Consider the following 17,133-nt stretch of genomic DNA (forward strand, 5'->3'; position numbering starts at 1 on the left):
AATGTATAAATAAAATTTAAAAATTCAATCTGAATAATGGAGTTTAAACTAGTAACCCTTTGGAGAAGATTGTAGACTAGGAATACCTACTGGTCCTGACTTGTGGATAAGGGTAAACACTTGATAAAATTAACTTGTTTTAGACAATTAATAAATAATTCATAGAGAAACAGAGTGAAAACGGATTCCATCAGAAACATGATGACACTAGACAGTGTTACATACAAGAAAAATGTAATTATTACACTGAAAAATTTCAGTTAATGAGAGACAAGAAAATTTGAAGTATATATCAAAACACAAACTTTTTACTTCCATTATTTAAAAAAATATTGCAATGCTATGGGAGGAGATTCATTAATCTCCAACCACCCCAAAACTTCAGTAAATCTAATACATTCTTTTGTAAAAAACATTTTGAAGGTAACAGACATATAAATAACCATCTATAAAGCTTCCTCAAAAAAGACTCACTTATAAGCTTTTATTTTGAAGGAAGTTTGAAGATGGTGACTTAGAAACTGCAAGTACTTCTGGGTAAGGCTGAAGACCCATTTGTTTGTTGTCTTTCAACTTCTGAACTATAATTTTGGCAACTTCTTCTCCTTGTATGTCAGTGGTATCCAGTAATTGTCTAACTTTTGATGTCCTTGTGGGTTTGGTACTAATCAGTTCATAGTCCTCCTTCATGATCAAGTCCCTGGCTAGTAAGGCATCCAGTGACTGGTTAAGGCAGGCTTCCGTCATTTGGCTCACAATATCTTCCCGTTTGCTCAAGATCCACTGCTGGGCTACACCAGGCTGTAGGCGCTCTGTGGCAGAGCAGGGATAAATAATGAAAAAGGTGAGGGGAGACCCACAATAACGAAAAAGAAGATAACCTGAAAGCTGGGCTCCAGTGGTTCATGCCTATAATCCTAACTACTTGGGAGACTGCGATCTGAGGATCATAGTTTAAAACTAACCCAAGCAAACAGATCCCTGAGTCTCCAGATATCCAGCAAAAAGTTGGAAGTAGAGATATGGCTCAAGTGGTAGAGCATCAGCCTTGATTGATAAAGCTGAATGAAAAAATAATAGTGTAACACTTAGTTCTTGTAAGACAGTGACAATATGAATACGGTGTTTTTGAGAATGTCCTTAGTTTTCAAGAAACATCCAGAGGTTTGGATTATTGTGTCCCCTTTACTTTCCAGAAAAAGTGTTCTCTTTCTGTATGCAATATGTATCATGAGGCAAACAGTAGGTTTTTTTTTTTTGGTTTGTTTTTCTTTTAGGTTTTCTTTTTTTGTTGTTTCAAATGTAGAAGATATCTGCATATTTGTTAAAATAGGTTTATTCCCCCTTTTTTTTTCCTGAGAGGTTCCTGGGACACTATCTGTGACTATTTAATTATTTACCAGCTCTCTAACTTAAGAGGATAGATTTACCATATCAAGAAACTAATGGTAAAGAAATCCTATTTCATGGTGACTCCACTGGCCCTATAAATGTGAGGCAAGTGTATTGTTTACAGTGTGTCTTATGTCATGTATTTACCTGAACTGCCCACAGACAAGAGAGGGTTTATTATTAATGAAGGGCATAGGAGGGTCTTCTGATCACAGAACGTTGCCCTTTGAGAGGCAGTAATGGTGCTGTCCCAGCTGCGATGCACTGCACAGTGATGCGGCTTTGTGGAAGAACAGTTCTGAGCTTCGCCTACCAAACAAAATGTCCTTGTTAGGAATAGAATATTCCTTATGTATTCCTGTCAGCAAAAATGTCCACATTTTGGTCACAGAGCAGGAAGGCTCCAAGGTCTTCAGTTTTACAGTGCTGTGAAAACTGCTTCAGAAACTTAATTCTACAAATGAATATTTTTCAGGACAAAGGTTCGTACTGAATGTTCTTTATTATGCTTCAGTCTGTACTTGGCTGTCCTATAAGTATAAATCATAGAATTTCAGTTCTCATAACCCTACATTTTATTTGTCACCTTCCCCCTTCTGCATTTGGAATGTGTTCTGTATAGGTCACAGTCTTTTAAGTGTATCAGACCTTGTATGACACATGTGTACACTTTCTCCTCTATTCAATCTCAGGGCCTTAATTATTCATCTCTACCTTTGAATATAATTACATATTTTTGTCATCCCTAAGTATTGTATTACATTTTCAATAGTCCACTGGACATCTCTCTAATAAGTAGGGTTAGTACCTCAAACTAAAAACAAAACAAAGCCAAACAAGAAAAGGGGAAGATATTAATCATCACTTGCTTAGCTGTGAAATCTGTTTCACTTCTTTTCTTCTTTTTGTAAACTATTATTATAAAAGTGATATACAGATGTGTTACAGTTACAGAACTCAGGTAATGAATACATTTCTTTTTTGGACAATGTTATCTCTTCGCTCGCTCCCTCCCAGTTTTTCCCTCCTGTCCCCACTCACATGTTATATAGCTCATTTTCAACATAGTGTCTAGTAAGTACCACTGCTGCATTTGCTCACCCTTTGTCCCTCCATCTGTTTCAACTCTTCGATTTGTTATTGGCACCAGTGTTCTCCCAATGACCAGTCTTAAGAATTTACTCAGCTTTATCTTTTCTTTCTCAACTTCTTCAAGTGAAAAATTAAACAGTCCTCTCAATGTACCTGGTTCTCTACAATATCTCACAACCCTCCTGCTATAGTCAGTCTCCCCTCCTCTAGTCTCCTTTTCCTTTCATAATATCTTTCATATTTAAGCCAGGAATAGATAAGCAAAATCTTATCATGGTACATCGTTGTTCAAAAATTTAAGTTATTCCTTATGCCAGTTAAAAAACAACTCGTTAGCTGGGCTCATGCCTGTAATCTTAGCTACTCAGGAGACTGAGAGCTGAGAATCACTGTTCAAAGTCATCCCCGGGAGGAAAGTCTTTGACTCTTACCTCCAATTAATCACAGAAAAAGCTGAGAGTGGTGCTGTGGATCAAGTGGTAGAATGCTAACCTTGAGCAAAAGGAGGTCAGAGACAGTGCCCAGGATCAGAGTTCAAGCTCCGGAACTGACAAAACAAAAAACAAAAAACAAAACCCAAAACAAAACCAGACAAACAAAAAAATGCCCACAAAAACCCAACTAGTTGACCATTAGAATTCCCCCCCTTCTCTTTTTTGTTTTCTTCAGTATTTAAAACTTTGCATATGTGAGACATGCACTCTATGGCTTGAGCCCTACTTTTTTTTTTTTTTTTGCTTTAGATAGGGTCTCCAGCTTATTATTCCAGTCAGTTCTGTGATTGTAATACTCCCACCTATGCCACCCAAGTGTGTGTGAGAGGAAGGGATGACAGGCATGAACCACCAGGCCTGGCTTTGTTCTGTCTCCCTTACTTTTTGCATCAACTGGTTTTAAAGTACCTTATCTCTACCTTCTGAGTAGTGGAGAATACAGGCATGAGCCACCAAGCCGCCCTGTCAGAATTCTTTATAATATGATTCTGCTTTTATTTCCTTTATCTTCTCCAACACTTAAACCAAACTACTCACTGTTTTCTTGCTTCTGGGCCTCTGTGTTGCTCCCTTAGCCTGCAATGTCTATCCTTATAATTAGAGGTCCAGACTTCAGCCAGGAAAAATGTCTTCATGATGACAACCTCTTGTAGGAGAATGAGATGAACAATACTTATGTAAAGACCTGGCTTTGGTCATGTCTCGGGTTGGCCAGTGAGCAGCTGTGTTATCCATTTCCTCCTTAGTAAGACTGCTAATAGTACTTTGCAAACAAGATGACCATTTTTCTGAACCACAAGACCTCTAGATCTACCTGTCTCCTAAAATATGACACTTTTACATTTCTCCCTTCCATTGTGTCCAATGTAATGCCTTCAGTACTTAAAAGTGTGCTGAGCATGAGTGAACCTGCTGCTGCTATCTTCATATAGACACATCTAGTCATTGTAAAAATGAGTTATGAATGCACTTGAAAGATAGGTTCCACACAAACTATCACCAGTTGCCAAGTATATGATTGTGGAAGAAATCAGAAAACTTGTAAGTCAATACTAATTGGAAAATTAATGTACCACATAAAAAGCTTTTGTCTGGAGGAGCAGAAAGGGACCTCGAATTTCCAGGAGAGCCACCGCACTTGTGGACTGTAGGGGAGCCACACGATTCCTACAGTGAGCAAGGACATAGCACAGCCGTCAGGAAAGCTTTATTCCTAAAGGTTACTAAAAACTCTTAACTTTGATATAACTTCAGTTTTTAAATAGTTCCTTGCTTTTGGGTGAATACAAATGAAGACTCACAACAACTAATAAATTAAAACATCAAAGAAAATCACCAACTAATATATAATTTCCATATCAACTCAAAAGGGGGAGATAGGGCCATTACTTATGTATTAGAAATAATGGTTTGTTTGTTTTTTTTTTACATATCCTCCATGATTTGTCCAGGGGAAATAACAGTGGATGAGAAATCTGAAATCTGTAACTCTGTTTATCTATTGAGAAAGTAGTAAAGAACTTGAATTTACTCCCAGTTCTGCCACTACTGAGCTTCAAGAAACATCAATTGTCTGGTTCTCAGGTTCCTGGCTTGGTACTATTTAAAATGGGCATGCATGGGTTCCAGGATCAAATTAGACAATGTAGATAAAATCAGAAAATGTAGTAAGTAGAAAACCAAGTAGTGAACCTTAGGCATCTTTGGAAGGAATTATTACTTTTCCATATCTATAAACAGGTACACTCTGATAAATATGGTTCATGAAGTAGGTCTGAATGGATGCTACTGCAGAAATTATTCTTGGTGAGCAATAAAAAAATGGGCTTCTTTTATTGCATACTATAAGGAATAAGGGCAAGGTGGCATATATACAGTGGAGGTTATGATCAATAACTTGCCACATACATTACTCATTGTATAAAACAATGACAAAGGCAGAAGTCAATTCCAAAGAAGTAAGGAGGTGATCTGATGGGATAAATACTCAAATGAGAATCAGAAGGGCTACATTTCACATTGGACATTGTCACAGGTACTAAAAACATTCTGAAAACTCCCTGGACTTTAAGAAAGAAGTTAGACTAAATGACTTTTCATATGTTTCTCACATTTCAAGTTGAAATATGTACATATATTTGCATATTTTTTTACCTCCTGTGGACCATTATTTACAGGTATGTTCAGAGACAACTCCAATTTCTTCTTATCACATAAATTTGAAGCACTCTGCAAAGGGAATGAGCATAAATTTTCGCTTTAGTGGAAGTGAGTCAGAAATGATCAAAGTAAACCATAATGACTTGCACTTTATGTACTAAACTAATGGAAACAAAATCTAAACCAATTAAAAATATACAACTTAAAGAGGAAAATGTCTTAGAAAAATGGACTTGAGTCCAGACTCACATTAATAGGTTGCCATAAGAAAATCATAGATCTTAGTCTTAGTACTGCATCATTGACATATGCTTATATGCAGAATTGTTCTAAAGAATGAAATAATAAAGAAAAAATTTCCGTGTTTTTAAAATAGGACACCAATAACTCAGCAAACAAGAGCAAGAATGAATAGATAGAGATAAGATGCCCCTGTGCAACAGAAGAAATAATCACCAGTATGAAGAAACAATGCACAGAAAGGGAGAAAATCTTTATCAGTCATTCAATGGATAAAGGATTAATATCCAGAACATATAAAGAGCTCAAAAAATTAAACATTAGGTGAATAATCCAATTATAAAATAACCAAATTAACTGGATAGTTCTCAGAAAAGGAAATGGCTAATTAATAAATGAATTGTGTGGCTCATGCCTGTAATCCTAGCTACTCAGGGGACTGAGGTCTGAAGATCCTGGTTCAAAGTCACACTGTGCAGGAAAGTTCATGAGATGCTTACAACCAATTGGCCACCATAAAACTGGAAGTGGAACTGTGGCTCAAAGTGACAGAGCATTAGCCTTGAACAAAAAAAGCCCAGGGACAGTGCCCAGGCCCTGACATTAGCCATAAAGGATGTGCAAATCAAAACCACACTAAAATTCTACCTCACTGGTGTGGGAATGGTAATCATCATGAAAACAAGCAAGATTTAGGTAAATAATTCTACCTAATACACCGTTGATGTGATATAAATTGGGGCAACCACAATGGATATCAGTATGAGATTTCCTCAAAAACCTTAAAAATTGACCTTTCTTATGATTTTATCATACAACTCTTGGGCCCATATCCCAAGGACTATAAATCAATATACAAGAAAGATATTCACATAACTATGTTTATTGTAGCTTTGTTCCCAAGAGCCAAACTGTGGAATCAGCCCCACCACTGATGAATGGATAAGGAAAATACAGTATACATATATTTTGTACTGATAGCCATACAGAAAAGTGAAATCATGTCATTTGCAAGAAAATAGATGGAACTGGAGATTATCATGTAGACAGAGCAAGAAAAATTAAACTCAAAAACCCAAATATCATGCTTTCTCATTTGTGGAGTCTAAACCTAGAATGATGATGATGATGACGATGATAATAATGAAGATGGTAGTAATGGTAACAGAACATGAATGTCAAAAGGGAACAGTCTGGGGGGGGACTAGTAAGAGGAAGAAATGGAAAAGGAGTGAATATTGAGAGGTGAAGAGGATTCCAGGATCTTATACGTGCACACATACTAAAAATGAACTCTAAGTCTGCTTCATTCTCCACACCAGTATAATGCTGTTTTCCAAAATTTTAAAATCATCTAACTTCTCCATCCAGTTATGGCTACCTGCTCTACTATGAAGAAAAAGAAACACATTCATCTGAATTATGATGCATCTAGCCAATTATGAAGAAAACAACAGCTCAACAAACATTTGTAAATGCATTGTTTTCTGTGTCTTTTTAAAAGTTCTCTTGGCTATGTCTCTACATAAGGCTTCTCAGTGCTCTGCTGAAAGATTTCTTCTAAACAGTGTTGTTGTTCATAACTACCATGTGTAATCCAAATTGCTTATGAACTAGTGACTTGCTAGGAAGAAATAAAACAGAATATTAAAGAAAATAATTATGCAGTTTTTAATCCTCAAGACACAGGAAGTATTTCCTATAAAAACACAAGTTACAGGGCAAGTTAAAATAGCTACAAAAAAAAACCCCATAGATAATGCAACAAAGCAATTCATTCTATTTTGTCTATAATTTTTGTCTAGAAATTCTGATATAAAACCCTTATTATTTTATTGAGGCACATTCTCATTGTTGTCTCAAAGCCATAATTCTTTTGCCTCTACCTCCAGAGTAGTTGGGACTACAGGTACATATCACCACATTCAACTTATAAATTTGTATTCTACTGTGGGCCACACCATTAGCTAGCTAGATTGGGTGTTATGTAAGAGATTAACTTCTGTATCCTACAATCATCTCATCAAAAGAAATGAGATGGGGCTGGGAATATGGCCTAGTGGCAAGAGTGCTTGCCTCGTATACAGGAGGCCCTGGGTTTGATTCCTCAGCACCACATATACAGAAAATGGCCAGAAGTGGCACTGTGGCTCAAGTGGCAGAGTGCTAGCCTTGAGCAAAAAAGAAGCTCAGGCCCTGAGTTCACGTCCTAGGACTGGCCAAAAAAAAAATAAAGAAATAAAGAAATCAGATGATATTGTTCCCTAGGAAGAATATGATAGAAGAATTTTAAAAGAATTGCTACTAGAAGTTAAAATGTTTAAATAGAAAAGAAACTTGAAAAAAAACTCCACAACACTAATTGGTCTAGGTAAAACCAAACTACCACATAAGAACATGAAATAATACATTAAATTGTATGAAATACATGCTCTACTTTAAAAGCTCTAACTTTTTCTAGTATTAAAAGTTGTTTTGAGACAAAAAAGGAGGGAGAATGGTTCTTTCTCTTTATAATCAAGACAATAGGCCCTTTCATCTAGCTTTGGAAGAGAAGAGAATTAAAGAGAAAGTTGTGAGAAAAAAGGAACTGGAAAGATGAGGCAAAAGGAAATACTTTCAGAAGTCTGTGTCTGTGAGAAGTCAGTTTTCCATTTCTTATTAATCCCCACCCCTATTCCTCAAACTGCATGTATCTCTAGTCTCCAGCTGCATCAGCAGAATGCTGACGGCTGGTCCTGACCACAACTGTGGACTTACGCCCCTAATGATTTTTACAAGGCAAGCACCTTAATGATTTTTAATGTTCACCAGCTGAAGAATATCCCCGCCCCAAATGACCTTTGTTTGTTTTTTGGCCAGTCCTGGGCCTTGGACTCAGGGCCTGAGCACTGTCCCTGGCTTCTTTTTGCTCAAGGCTAGCACTCTGGCACTTGGGCCACAGCGCCACTTCTGGCCATTTTCTGTATATGTGGTGCTGGGGAATCGAACCCAGGGCTTCATGTATACGAGGCAAGCGCTCTTGCCACTAGGCTATATCCCCAGCCCCCCAAATGACCTTTGATGTAGCTTCTTTTCTTTTCTTGGCCAGTCCTGGGGCTTGGACTCAGGGCCTGAGCACTATTCCCTGGCTTCTTTTTCTTAAGGCTAGCACTCTGCCACTTGAGCCATAGCGCCACTTCTGACCGTTTTCTGTATATGTGGTGCTGGGGAATTGAACCCAGGGCCTTATGTATAGGAGGCAAGCACTCTAGCCACTAGGCCATATGCCCAGCCCCTGATGTAGCTTCTGTAAGTCAGCTTGCTTGCTTGCTTGTGAAACCACCACCTGCCTGTGCCTTTTGCCTTTATAGACCTTGTCCCATTGGCGATTGCTGATGTTCTTAGTTCTGAGACACCGTAGCCCAGGACAAGGCAGTTAGTTACTAGCTGGCTAATAAAGATCCCTTTGTCATTTTTGATCATGCCTCGCTGGATTTATGGACTTTGAAATTATTTCATATCTACTAAGTGGAATGTGATATATCTGGAAAAAACTACCCCTTTTCAGAAGCCAGGCTCAGGGACTCAGTGAAAAGCCATTAAAATAACTACAATACACTTCCCTCGAGACCAAGGTAGTTAGTTTGACTAAGTGGTTGTTTCCTTTATGTACTTCCTGTTAAATGGAAGGTTCAACACGACATCAAAAAACCACAAAGGGCCAAGGAAACATCATCCAGTAACAAAGACATTTTAGAATGTGCTTGTTCATAATCCAAATACTTGGTTAACTGGTGTTTTTATCACATATTAAGTGCAGTTTAATGAAACCAATCTAGTGCTACATTATGGTTACTTTGACCTAAAGAACAGTGCCTACTTTAGAAACAGTAAGTCAATTCTCAACAAAATATATACCTGGAAATTGGAACTTGCAAGAGGTGAGGTGGGGCCAAGGGGAGAGGGGTAGAAGAAAGTAGAGGGGGATGAGGAAGAATACAGTTAAGAATTCAGTGTATATAACATAAAATTAAGAAAAATAAAGGAAGAGGTAGGTTGAAATGTTGAAAGGATACTTACAGATGATGATGCATTGTACCCTCTGGCCATAAAGGAAATGCAAATTAAAACATCGAGATTGCACCTCACCCCAGTTAGAATGGCCAATATTAAGAAAAATAACAATAAAAATGCTGGTTTGGATGTGGCAAAAAGGGAACTCTATTACATTGTTGGTGGGAATGTAAACTTATTCAACCACTCTGAACAACAATATGAAACTTTCTTAAAAGACTAAGCACAGCTGGGAATGTGGCTTAGTGGTAAGAGTGCTTGTCTGGTATAAATGAAGCCCTGGGTTTGATTCCTCAGCACCACATATATAGAAAAGGCCAGAAGTGGCGCTGTGGCTCAAGTGGCAGAGTGCTCAGGCCCTGAGTTCAAGCTCCTGGACTGGCAAAAAAAAAAAAAAGACTAAACATAAAGCCACCCTGTGACTCAGAAATTCCATTCCTGGGTATTTTACAATAGAACACAAACAAGGCTTCACTAAAGCTATCACCACAACCATGTTCATTGCAGCGCTAGTTACCATAGGTGAGATACAGAATCAGCCCAGATACTCCTAAGTGGACAAATGCATCAAGAAAATGTGGTGCATACACAATACAATTTTACTCATCTATCAAAAAATGATATTGTACTATTTATAAGGAAATGCAAAGACTTGGAAAAAATATATTAAGCTAAATAAGCCAGATCCAAAAGAAACATAGGTTGCATGGGTTCTCTCATTTGTGGTAGTTAGAATGTGCCTATAAGTCAATAAGTAAACACAATGGATGGCTAAAAAAATACACGGGGACATTATAAATTATACAAGTCTCTAGACATTCACACACAATGAGACCAAAGGAGAATATTCTTAGGAGAGGAACATAAAGGTGTGCAATAGTTATGTGAATCTGTTCATATAAAATATTATTTTTTGATATGAACTCTAAGAAATGGAAACAAGAGGCTTTCATTTTTCCTTTGTTGCCATTTTTGTTTTCTTTCTGTCAGATTTGTTCATTTATCTCTTTTTGGGAGGGTACAGGGGAGTACAGAAATGGTGAGACAAAGGGTGAACAAATGAAACAGTAAAACAATGAACAAATGAACAAATGAAACTTACCAGACACTATGCTGAAAATGTACTATATCACTTGTGTGTAGGGACAGGAGGGAAAATTGGGAAAGAGTGAGGGAAGGGAGTACACTGTTCAAAAAGAAATGTACTCTTACTTATGTAACCCCTCTGTACATCACCTTTATAATAACAATAAAATGCATGGAGAAAAGATGCATAGTGTGCACAAACTGCTTTGCTAAATGGCAAAAAATATTCAATTCATATCTTACAAAATTAAGAAAAGTGAGTAAAAAGATGTGTTGGAGGGTTGGGTGAGAATGTTCAAAGGGGTGACACTGATCAAGAAGCACTGTAGTCATAAAGTGCTTTGTTGAATGGCAACTCCTTTGTATAACTACTTAAAGACAATAAAATACTTTTAAAAAAAGAATGGTACTTGCTTTAAAAGCAATTTTTTGGGCAGGGAGGGGTATGCTGGTCCTGGACTTGAACTCAGGGCCTGGGTGTTATCCCTGTGCTTTATTTTTTCTTTCTCTAGGCTACTACTCTACCATGTGAGCCATAGTTCCACTTCTGCGTGTGTGTGTGTGTGTGTGTGTGTGTGTGTGTTTAAGTGGAGATAAGAGTCTTACAGACTTACTATCCAGACAGGCTTTGAACCTCGATCCTCAGATCTCAGCCTCCTGAGCAGCTAGATTATAGGTGTGAGTGAATGGCACCTGGCCTTTAAAAGCATTAGCAAGTCCTTTCAATTGTTTTCATCTACAAAAGCCAGACTGAATAGATAGTTGTCCTAAGGAATTCATGTTAACTTCTATTGCTAGTGGTGTCTGTTTTTTAAAAAAATAAGAAAATATCAACAAAATATCTAATAAATAAATATAATTTTTTATTTCAATGACCAAATCTCATCTTAACTTGGCATTATAGCTCAAAAGAGCCAAGTCCATTCAATAGAAAGAACAAGCACTCAAACATCCCTGACATACGTATTAAAACTTAACAGAGAGTACATGAGAGAAGGGTTAACATTGTCCCCAAAGAGATGTATTTATTACTTCACTTATATCACTGGAACCCCCTCTGTACATCACCTTTGTAAAACAATAAAAAATAAAAAGAGGTAAATGAAGGCTAAAATGCACACACACACACACACACACACACACACACACACACTTTTGGTGATGTAAGGCATGATACACACTGTACATAGGTGGCTTTCATTCGACAGTCTGAAGTTATACCTTCCACTTTAGGGTTCTGGAAAGGTTAATTCTGAAAGTAGCCATATGAATGACAAGGGAAAATCCTTTGGTAAAGAAAGCAAAGGTGGTATTCATGGACTCTGGTAAACTCTCCTACCCCAATGCTATATAGCCCATGTCTGTGAAAAGTATGCCATAAGTATATAGTTAAACTAAATAAAAAATTCATGAGTAAATAGATAATTGTTGAAAGTTCTAGTTTCTAACATTTCAGTAGGAAGTTTACCTTTTTTCTCTTTAGCTGAATAACAGCTTCCAGAAAAGTTACCTCCTCGAATGTTCTTAGCACTGGTTCAAGTTCTATTAAACATTCTAAGTGAGAAAAAAAATCAAGTAGTGTTAAGTTTAGATTGCTTCTAATCATAATATTGAAATGTTACTACATAACTTTTAAGGTCATAACTCAATCTTTCACTCACTAAATTGATGAGATTCAGTGTGTGAGAATTTTCACTAAAGAACTGGAAGTAAAAAAGAATATGCTCTTAAAATTATGGTCAACTGATTTTTGACAAAAAGGCTAAGCTAATTCAATGAGGAATGGATAACCATTTTAACCAGCTGGCACTAAGATAGTTGGGATTGACACAGAAACATATAATTTAGTCTTATTTCACATCAAACATAAAAATTAACTTGAAAAGGTTCATATACTTTTAACATTAAAAAAGAAGAAAAGCTTTATGACTTTAGCTAAGAAGATTTCTTAGGTATGGCATAAAAACAAGATTTACATAAAACATTAACTAGATTTCAAAAAAATTTTTTTTTCATTTTAGAAAGATACTTCTAAGAAAAAATGATCTGGGGGTGTAACTCAGTGGTAGAACACTTGTCTACCATGTGAGATGCCTTGGGTTCAATTTCCAATCCTGCTAAAAAAATAGAGAAATGAAAAGTCAAGAGATGAGCAAATACATTTGCATGTATGTATCCAGTCAAGTAATCTATATATAAAAAAACAGACAACTCAATAATAACACAATTGAGAACATAATGAACCACATAATTAAGAAATGAGTAAGTCTTGAGTAAACTGTACATGTTTGGCTCTACTTTCTAATTAGTTTTTAAGTACTTTAAAATTATATTTATAAATATACCTTTGTTTTTCATGCCTCCACTAAGATTATATATATATATATATATATATATATATATATAATGTGTTATCAATGATAATGAAAAAAAAATCTATCTGTGTGTGTGTGTGTGTGTGTGTGTGTGTACCAGGAGTTAACCTTAGGCCCTGTACTTGCTAGACAGATACTATTTAGTATATCAACCACATCTCAGCACTTTTTAAAACAAGCTTTAGTTGTTTTTCAGATAGATCCTGTCCTTTTTCCTCAGGGCTGGCTTCAGTGGGGCCTATTGTGTAAATAGTATTACAGGTATAAGCCACTATGCCTGGTTTATCTTGTTGCAATGGCATATTACTGACATTTTGCCTAGGCTTCTTTTCATCTGGGATCCTCTTGAGTAGCCATTTTTTTTTAAGCTAAGGTATTTCTATATTGCCCTGGTTTTTGAAAAGGTTGTATGGCAAATTGATCTTTCCTTTTTATGAAACTGCCAAACCATTTTCCCACTTGGCTGCACCACTGCCCAGTCCTATCAACAGTGACTGAGGTCTTCATATCACAGTTAACACACTGGTATTTTCTGCCTTTTTGATCACAGTTATTTTAGTGGACATGAGGTGGTACCAAATTATCGTGCCAAATTATGAGTTGCATTTTCTAATGCTTTTTAGTTATTTAATTAAAATCTACAATTTTACAACTTTGCCCTTTGCACTGTTATTGACTTGGCTGGAGGAGTTCTTTGTTTCTAGACCTAGGACCTTAAGAAGACATAAGATATGAAAATACATTCTCCGTGTCTGTGCTTGTCTTCTCATGTTTTAGTAGTACATTTCAAAATGCTAAAGTTCTCTATTTTTTTTGCCAGTCTTGGGGCTTATGCTCAGGGCCTGAGCACTGTCCCTGGCTTCTTTTTGCTCAAGGCTAGCACTCTACCACTTGGGCCATAGAACCACTTCTGGCTTTTTCTATATATATGGTGCTGAGGAATCAAACCCAGGGCTTCACATATATGAGGCAAGCACTCTACCACTAGGCCATATTCCAGCCCCAAGTTCTCTATTTTTATAAGTTCAATTACTCTCTTTGCTTCTTCTCTTACCTTCTGGTTAGAGTTTGCTACAGCAACAAGAGCAATTTTTATCTAAACTTAAATTAGGTGACATTGCTTCCCTTAACAACAACAACAACAACAAAACTTCAATGGCTTTCTATTGAATTTGGAGTAAAATTAATTTTTTCTATGTTAAACAGCCTCTTCCCTCAACTGTCTATTTGTACTTCATATTACCTTCTTTGCACACTATATGCCAGCTATGCAGACTTTCTCTTTATTCTTTGTAAATTCTTTCCTTCTAAGCTCAGAATCCTTACTTTGGTTGAGTCAGTTTTAATGATGGACTTTTTACAAGCTTCAGATCTGAGTTCAAATATTTGCTCCTACAAATGACCTTTAGTCACTCCTTTTCCTAGTCTGTTATGTTTATTTCCTCACAGTCTGCATTTTATTTTCTCTCTGCCCTTCTCAACTAGATGATGAGCTCACATAGTCTTTGTTGTACTTCTCTGTTCCAACTGCTCATTCTGGAAAGTTTATAGCACATGCTAGGTGCCAATAAATGAGTGCAACTCTTCCTCTTATCCTAAGACCTCCCCTTGTTGTCAGGGATTCTCAGGTCGGCTGTACATGGGATGAACAGCAAGGGCAAATAATCTCTACAATTTTGAGCAAGCCTCTTAAATGGCATAATTTTTCAAGGAGTACTTTCTTGCCAGCATATTAGGTATTACTGGTGTGTAAAGAGTGCAGGCTATAACAGACTCACTTAAGAAAGAAGGTCTTTCGTCTGGGTTCTGTGCCCATCCACTTTTGATCAGAGAGACCATGAGTGCTCGGTGAGGGATGTCGTGTGGTAAACTTGCTTCCTCTGTGTCAGGGCGATGGCCCTGTGACACACTATACATGATCTGCAAAGGATTGGTGACGTCTGTCAAAGCAAATACATTTCATTAAGAGAAGATATATTATGATCCAGTATATTAAGTACTCAATGCAGATGAAAATAAAAGAAACATAAATTTTAAGGACTAGTTTGTTGCATCCTTTTCTGTTAAGACTCTATCTACCAGCCAGGGTGAGACTCTCTGGAGAGGAGACCACATCCTCCACTTGGTAACTGGCTGCTCCCTATGACCTCATTCGGTCAATGGGATGTCAGAAAAGCAGAGCTAGAAAGAGCTCAGCAGAGCTGAGACCTAGCAGAGCCAGAAAGAGCTCTAGTAGCTAACATCTAATGTTCATGAGAAACAAGGATTTACTTTGTACGCTATTGAGATTTTGAGGAAGTTTCTTACATTGTAAGAGAACTATACAAATGTGAAACAAAAATTTAAACATGTGTGAAAAAGATTTAGTCTTCGATTTTTAGTCTTTATAGAAGGAATACTCATTAAAACTTTCATGTAAAGAGTTTTATTGCTAGATTGAAATTAATAAATCCCATGTGGCAGATGGCAAAAATGAAGGTGGCAGATGGCAAAAATGAAGACTTGTACCTGAAATTTGGTGGCTTGATCAGAGTTAATGATTGTGAAAACATTAAGTTTGCCTAATCCTTAATCCAGTACACTATTTATGTTATGGTGGATTCATAATTGATAAATAATTATGTTTCTTATTACAGTGTTTTATACAGAATGAAGGAGAGGCAGGTCTAAAATAGATGAGCTCTAGAGAGTTGTGAGCATGTCCTAGCAATATGACATTACCTAGAATAAGACAGCCAGAGCTACTTACCTTCAAAAGGTTGTTTTCTGGATAACACTTCCCATGTGATAATTGCATAGCTGTTAAAGAAAAAATATTATTATAGATAAACTTTGTATGATAAACTAAGATAACACTAGTTTTTAAAGTGGAACTTGGAGATACCAGTTTTGAAAGTGATAGGTAGAAAAATTTTGTTAAGGTATCATTATATACAACCAAGAGGGTGAATGTTCTTATACCATTAGAAGAAAACTTAGTAATTATTGTTTTGAAAGAGATATTAGTAATGGCTTAAACATGAGGACAATTTGAACACCAAGCTATGCCTTCTATTTGTCTCTGTTCTTTCTGTTCCTCCCTCCCTCGCTTCCTCCTTCTCTTTCTCCTTCTTTTCATTTATTTCTTTTTGCCAGTACTGGTGTTCAAACTCAGAGCCTTGTTCTTGCTTGGCTCACTTGCTAGCCTGTTTACTCTAGCACTTGAATCACATCACCAGCCCTGCTTTTAGGTGGTTATTCTGTAGATGGGAGTTTCAAGGACTTTTCTGCTCAAATTGACCTCAAATCATAATCCTCTGGATTTTACCCTCCTGAGAAGTTAAGATTCGAGGTGTGAGCCACTGGCATCTAGTTAAAATCTTATTGTTCAATCTTCATTCAAAGGGCTGGGAATATGGCCTAGTGGTAGAGTGCTTGCCTCATATTCATGAAGCCCTGAGTTCGATTCCTCAACACCACACACATAGACCAAGCCAGAAGTGGCACTGTAGCTCAAGTGGTAGAGTGCTAGCCTTGAGCAAAAAAGAACCCAGGGACGGTGCTCAGGCCCTGGCTTTAAGCTTGAAGAGTGGCAAAAAAAAAAAAAAAAAGTAAATGAAGTAAAGAACAATAAAAAAGACTGCCTCATGTGGCTCTATATTCTATTTTCGTGGGGGGAGGGTCTTTGTACTGTCTTTTTTGTAATGAAAATATCTACTTACAATTCTACTTCCGTTGTAAATCATTTGTCTATGCTTCACTGAATATTTATTTGGGATACATGATTAAATAGGATATAGAAAATTTGTCACTACCAAATGCACATTCAAAGGGACACAGAATTAAATAGGTACCAACACACATCTTTCTTTGAAGAACAGTATTACAGAGGAAATTTCACCCAAATCTAGATGACCATATTGAAATAGAATATAAAGACATAATTCACAAAATGAATGGTAGGTACAGTTTTCTTCATCTGTTTTCATAAAATCAGATATTACCATATTTTGTTTCCCTTTGTCATTCAAAGTGAATGGAAGTTATCAGAGAGCATATATATGGGAACATTCATTTATATTTATATTTATTCAATGTAAATGCAAAAGACACATATACTAGGTGTCTACTGAAATGGATTGGCTGTCATTTGGTTTAATTAGAAGTGATAAGAATTGAATTATTTTTAAAAGAGAGATATGATTTAATTACTGATATAATTTTTCTGTAGATCATTCACACTGTGAAGAATATCATCA

The 17,133-nt window shown here is 36.7% G+C and overlaps 1 protein-coding gene across 3 annotated transcripts in view; it reads right to left on the reverse strand.

The window, feature by feature from the left end:
- Positions 1–286: 286 nt before the first annotated feature.
- Positions 287–17,133, reverse strand: part of Ripk2 (receptor interacting serine/threonine kinase 2) — a 29,509-nt gene continuing 12,662 nt past the window's right edge. For 2 of the 3 annotated variants that reach the window (XM_048358768.1, XM_048358770.1), the window contains exons 5-11: positions 15,645–15,694; positions 14,674–14,835; positions 11,989–12,074; positions 5,133–5,207; positions 4,052–4,145; positions 1,540–1,704; positions 287–812 (exon numbers count right to left, since the gene is read on the reverse strand). In XM_048358768.1, the coding sequence (XP_048214725.1) occupies positions 475–812; positions 1,540–1,704; positions 4,052–4,145; positions 5,133–5,207; positions 11,989–12,074; positions 14,674–14,835; positions 15,645–15,694 (970 nt within the window). In that variant the 3' untranslated portion in view covers positions 287–474. The remainder of the gene's footprint in view (positions 813–1,539; positions 1,705–4,051; positions 4,146–5,132; positions 5,208–11,988; positions 12,075–14,673; positions 14,836–15,644; positions 15,695–17,133) is intronic. The other variant, XM_048358769.1, reaches the window with a different exon arrangement.

Source organism: Perognathus longimembris, chromosome 12 (assembly GCF_023159225.1).
Source record: "Perognathus longimembris pacificus isolate PPM17 chromosome 12, ASM2315922v1, whole genome shotgun sequence".
In the NCBI taxonomy this organism is placed as follows: Eukaryota; Metazoa; Chordata; class Mammalia; order Rodentia; family Heteromyidae; genus Perognathus; species Perognathus longimembris.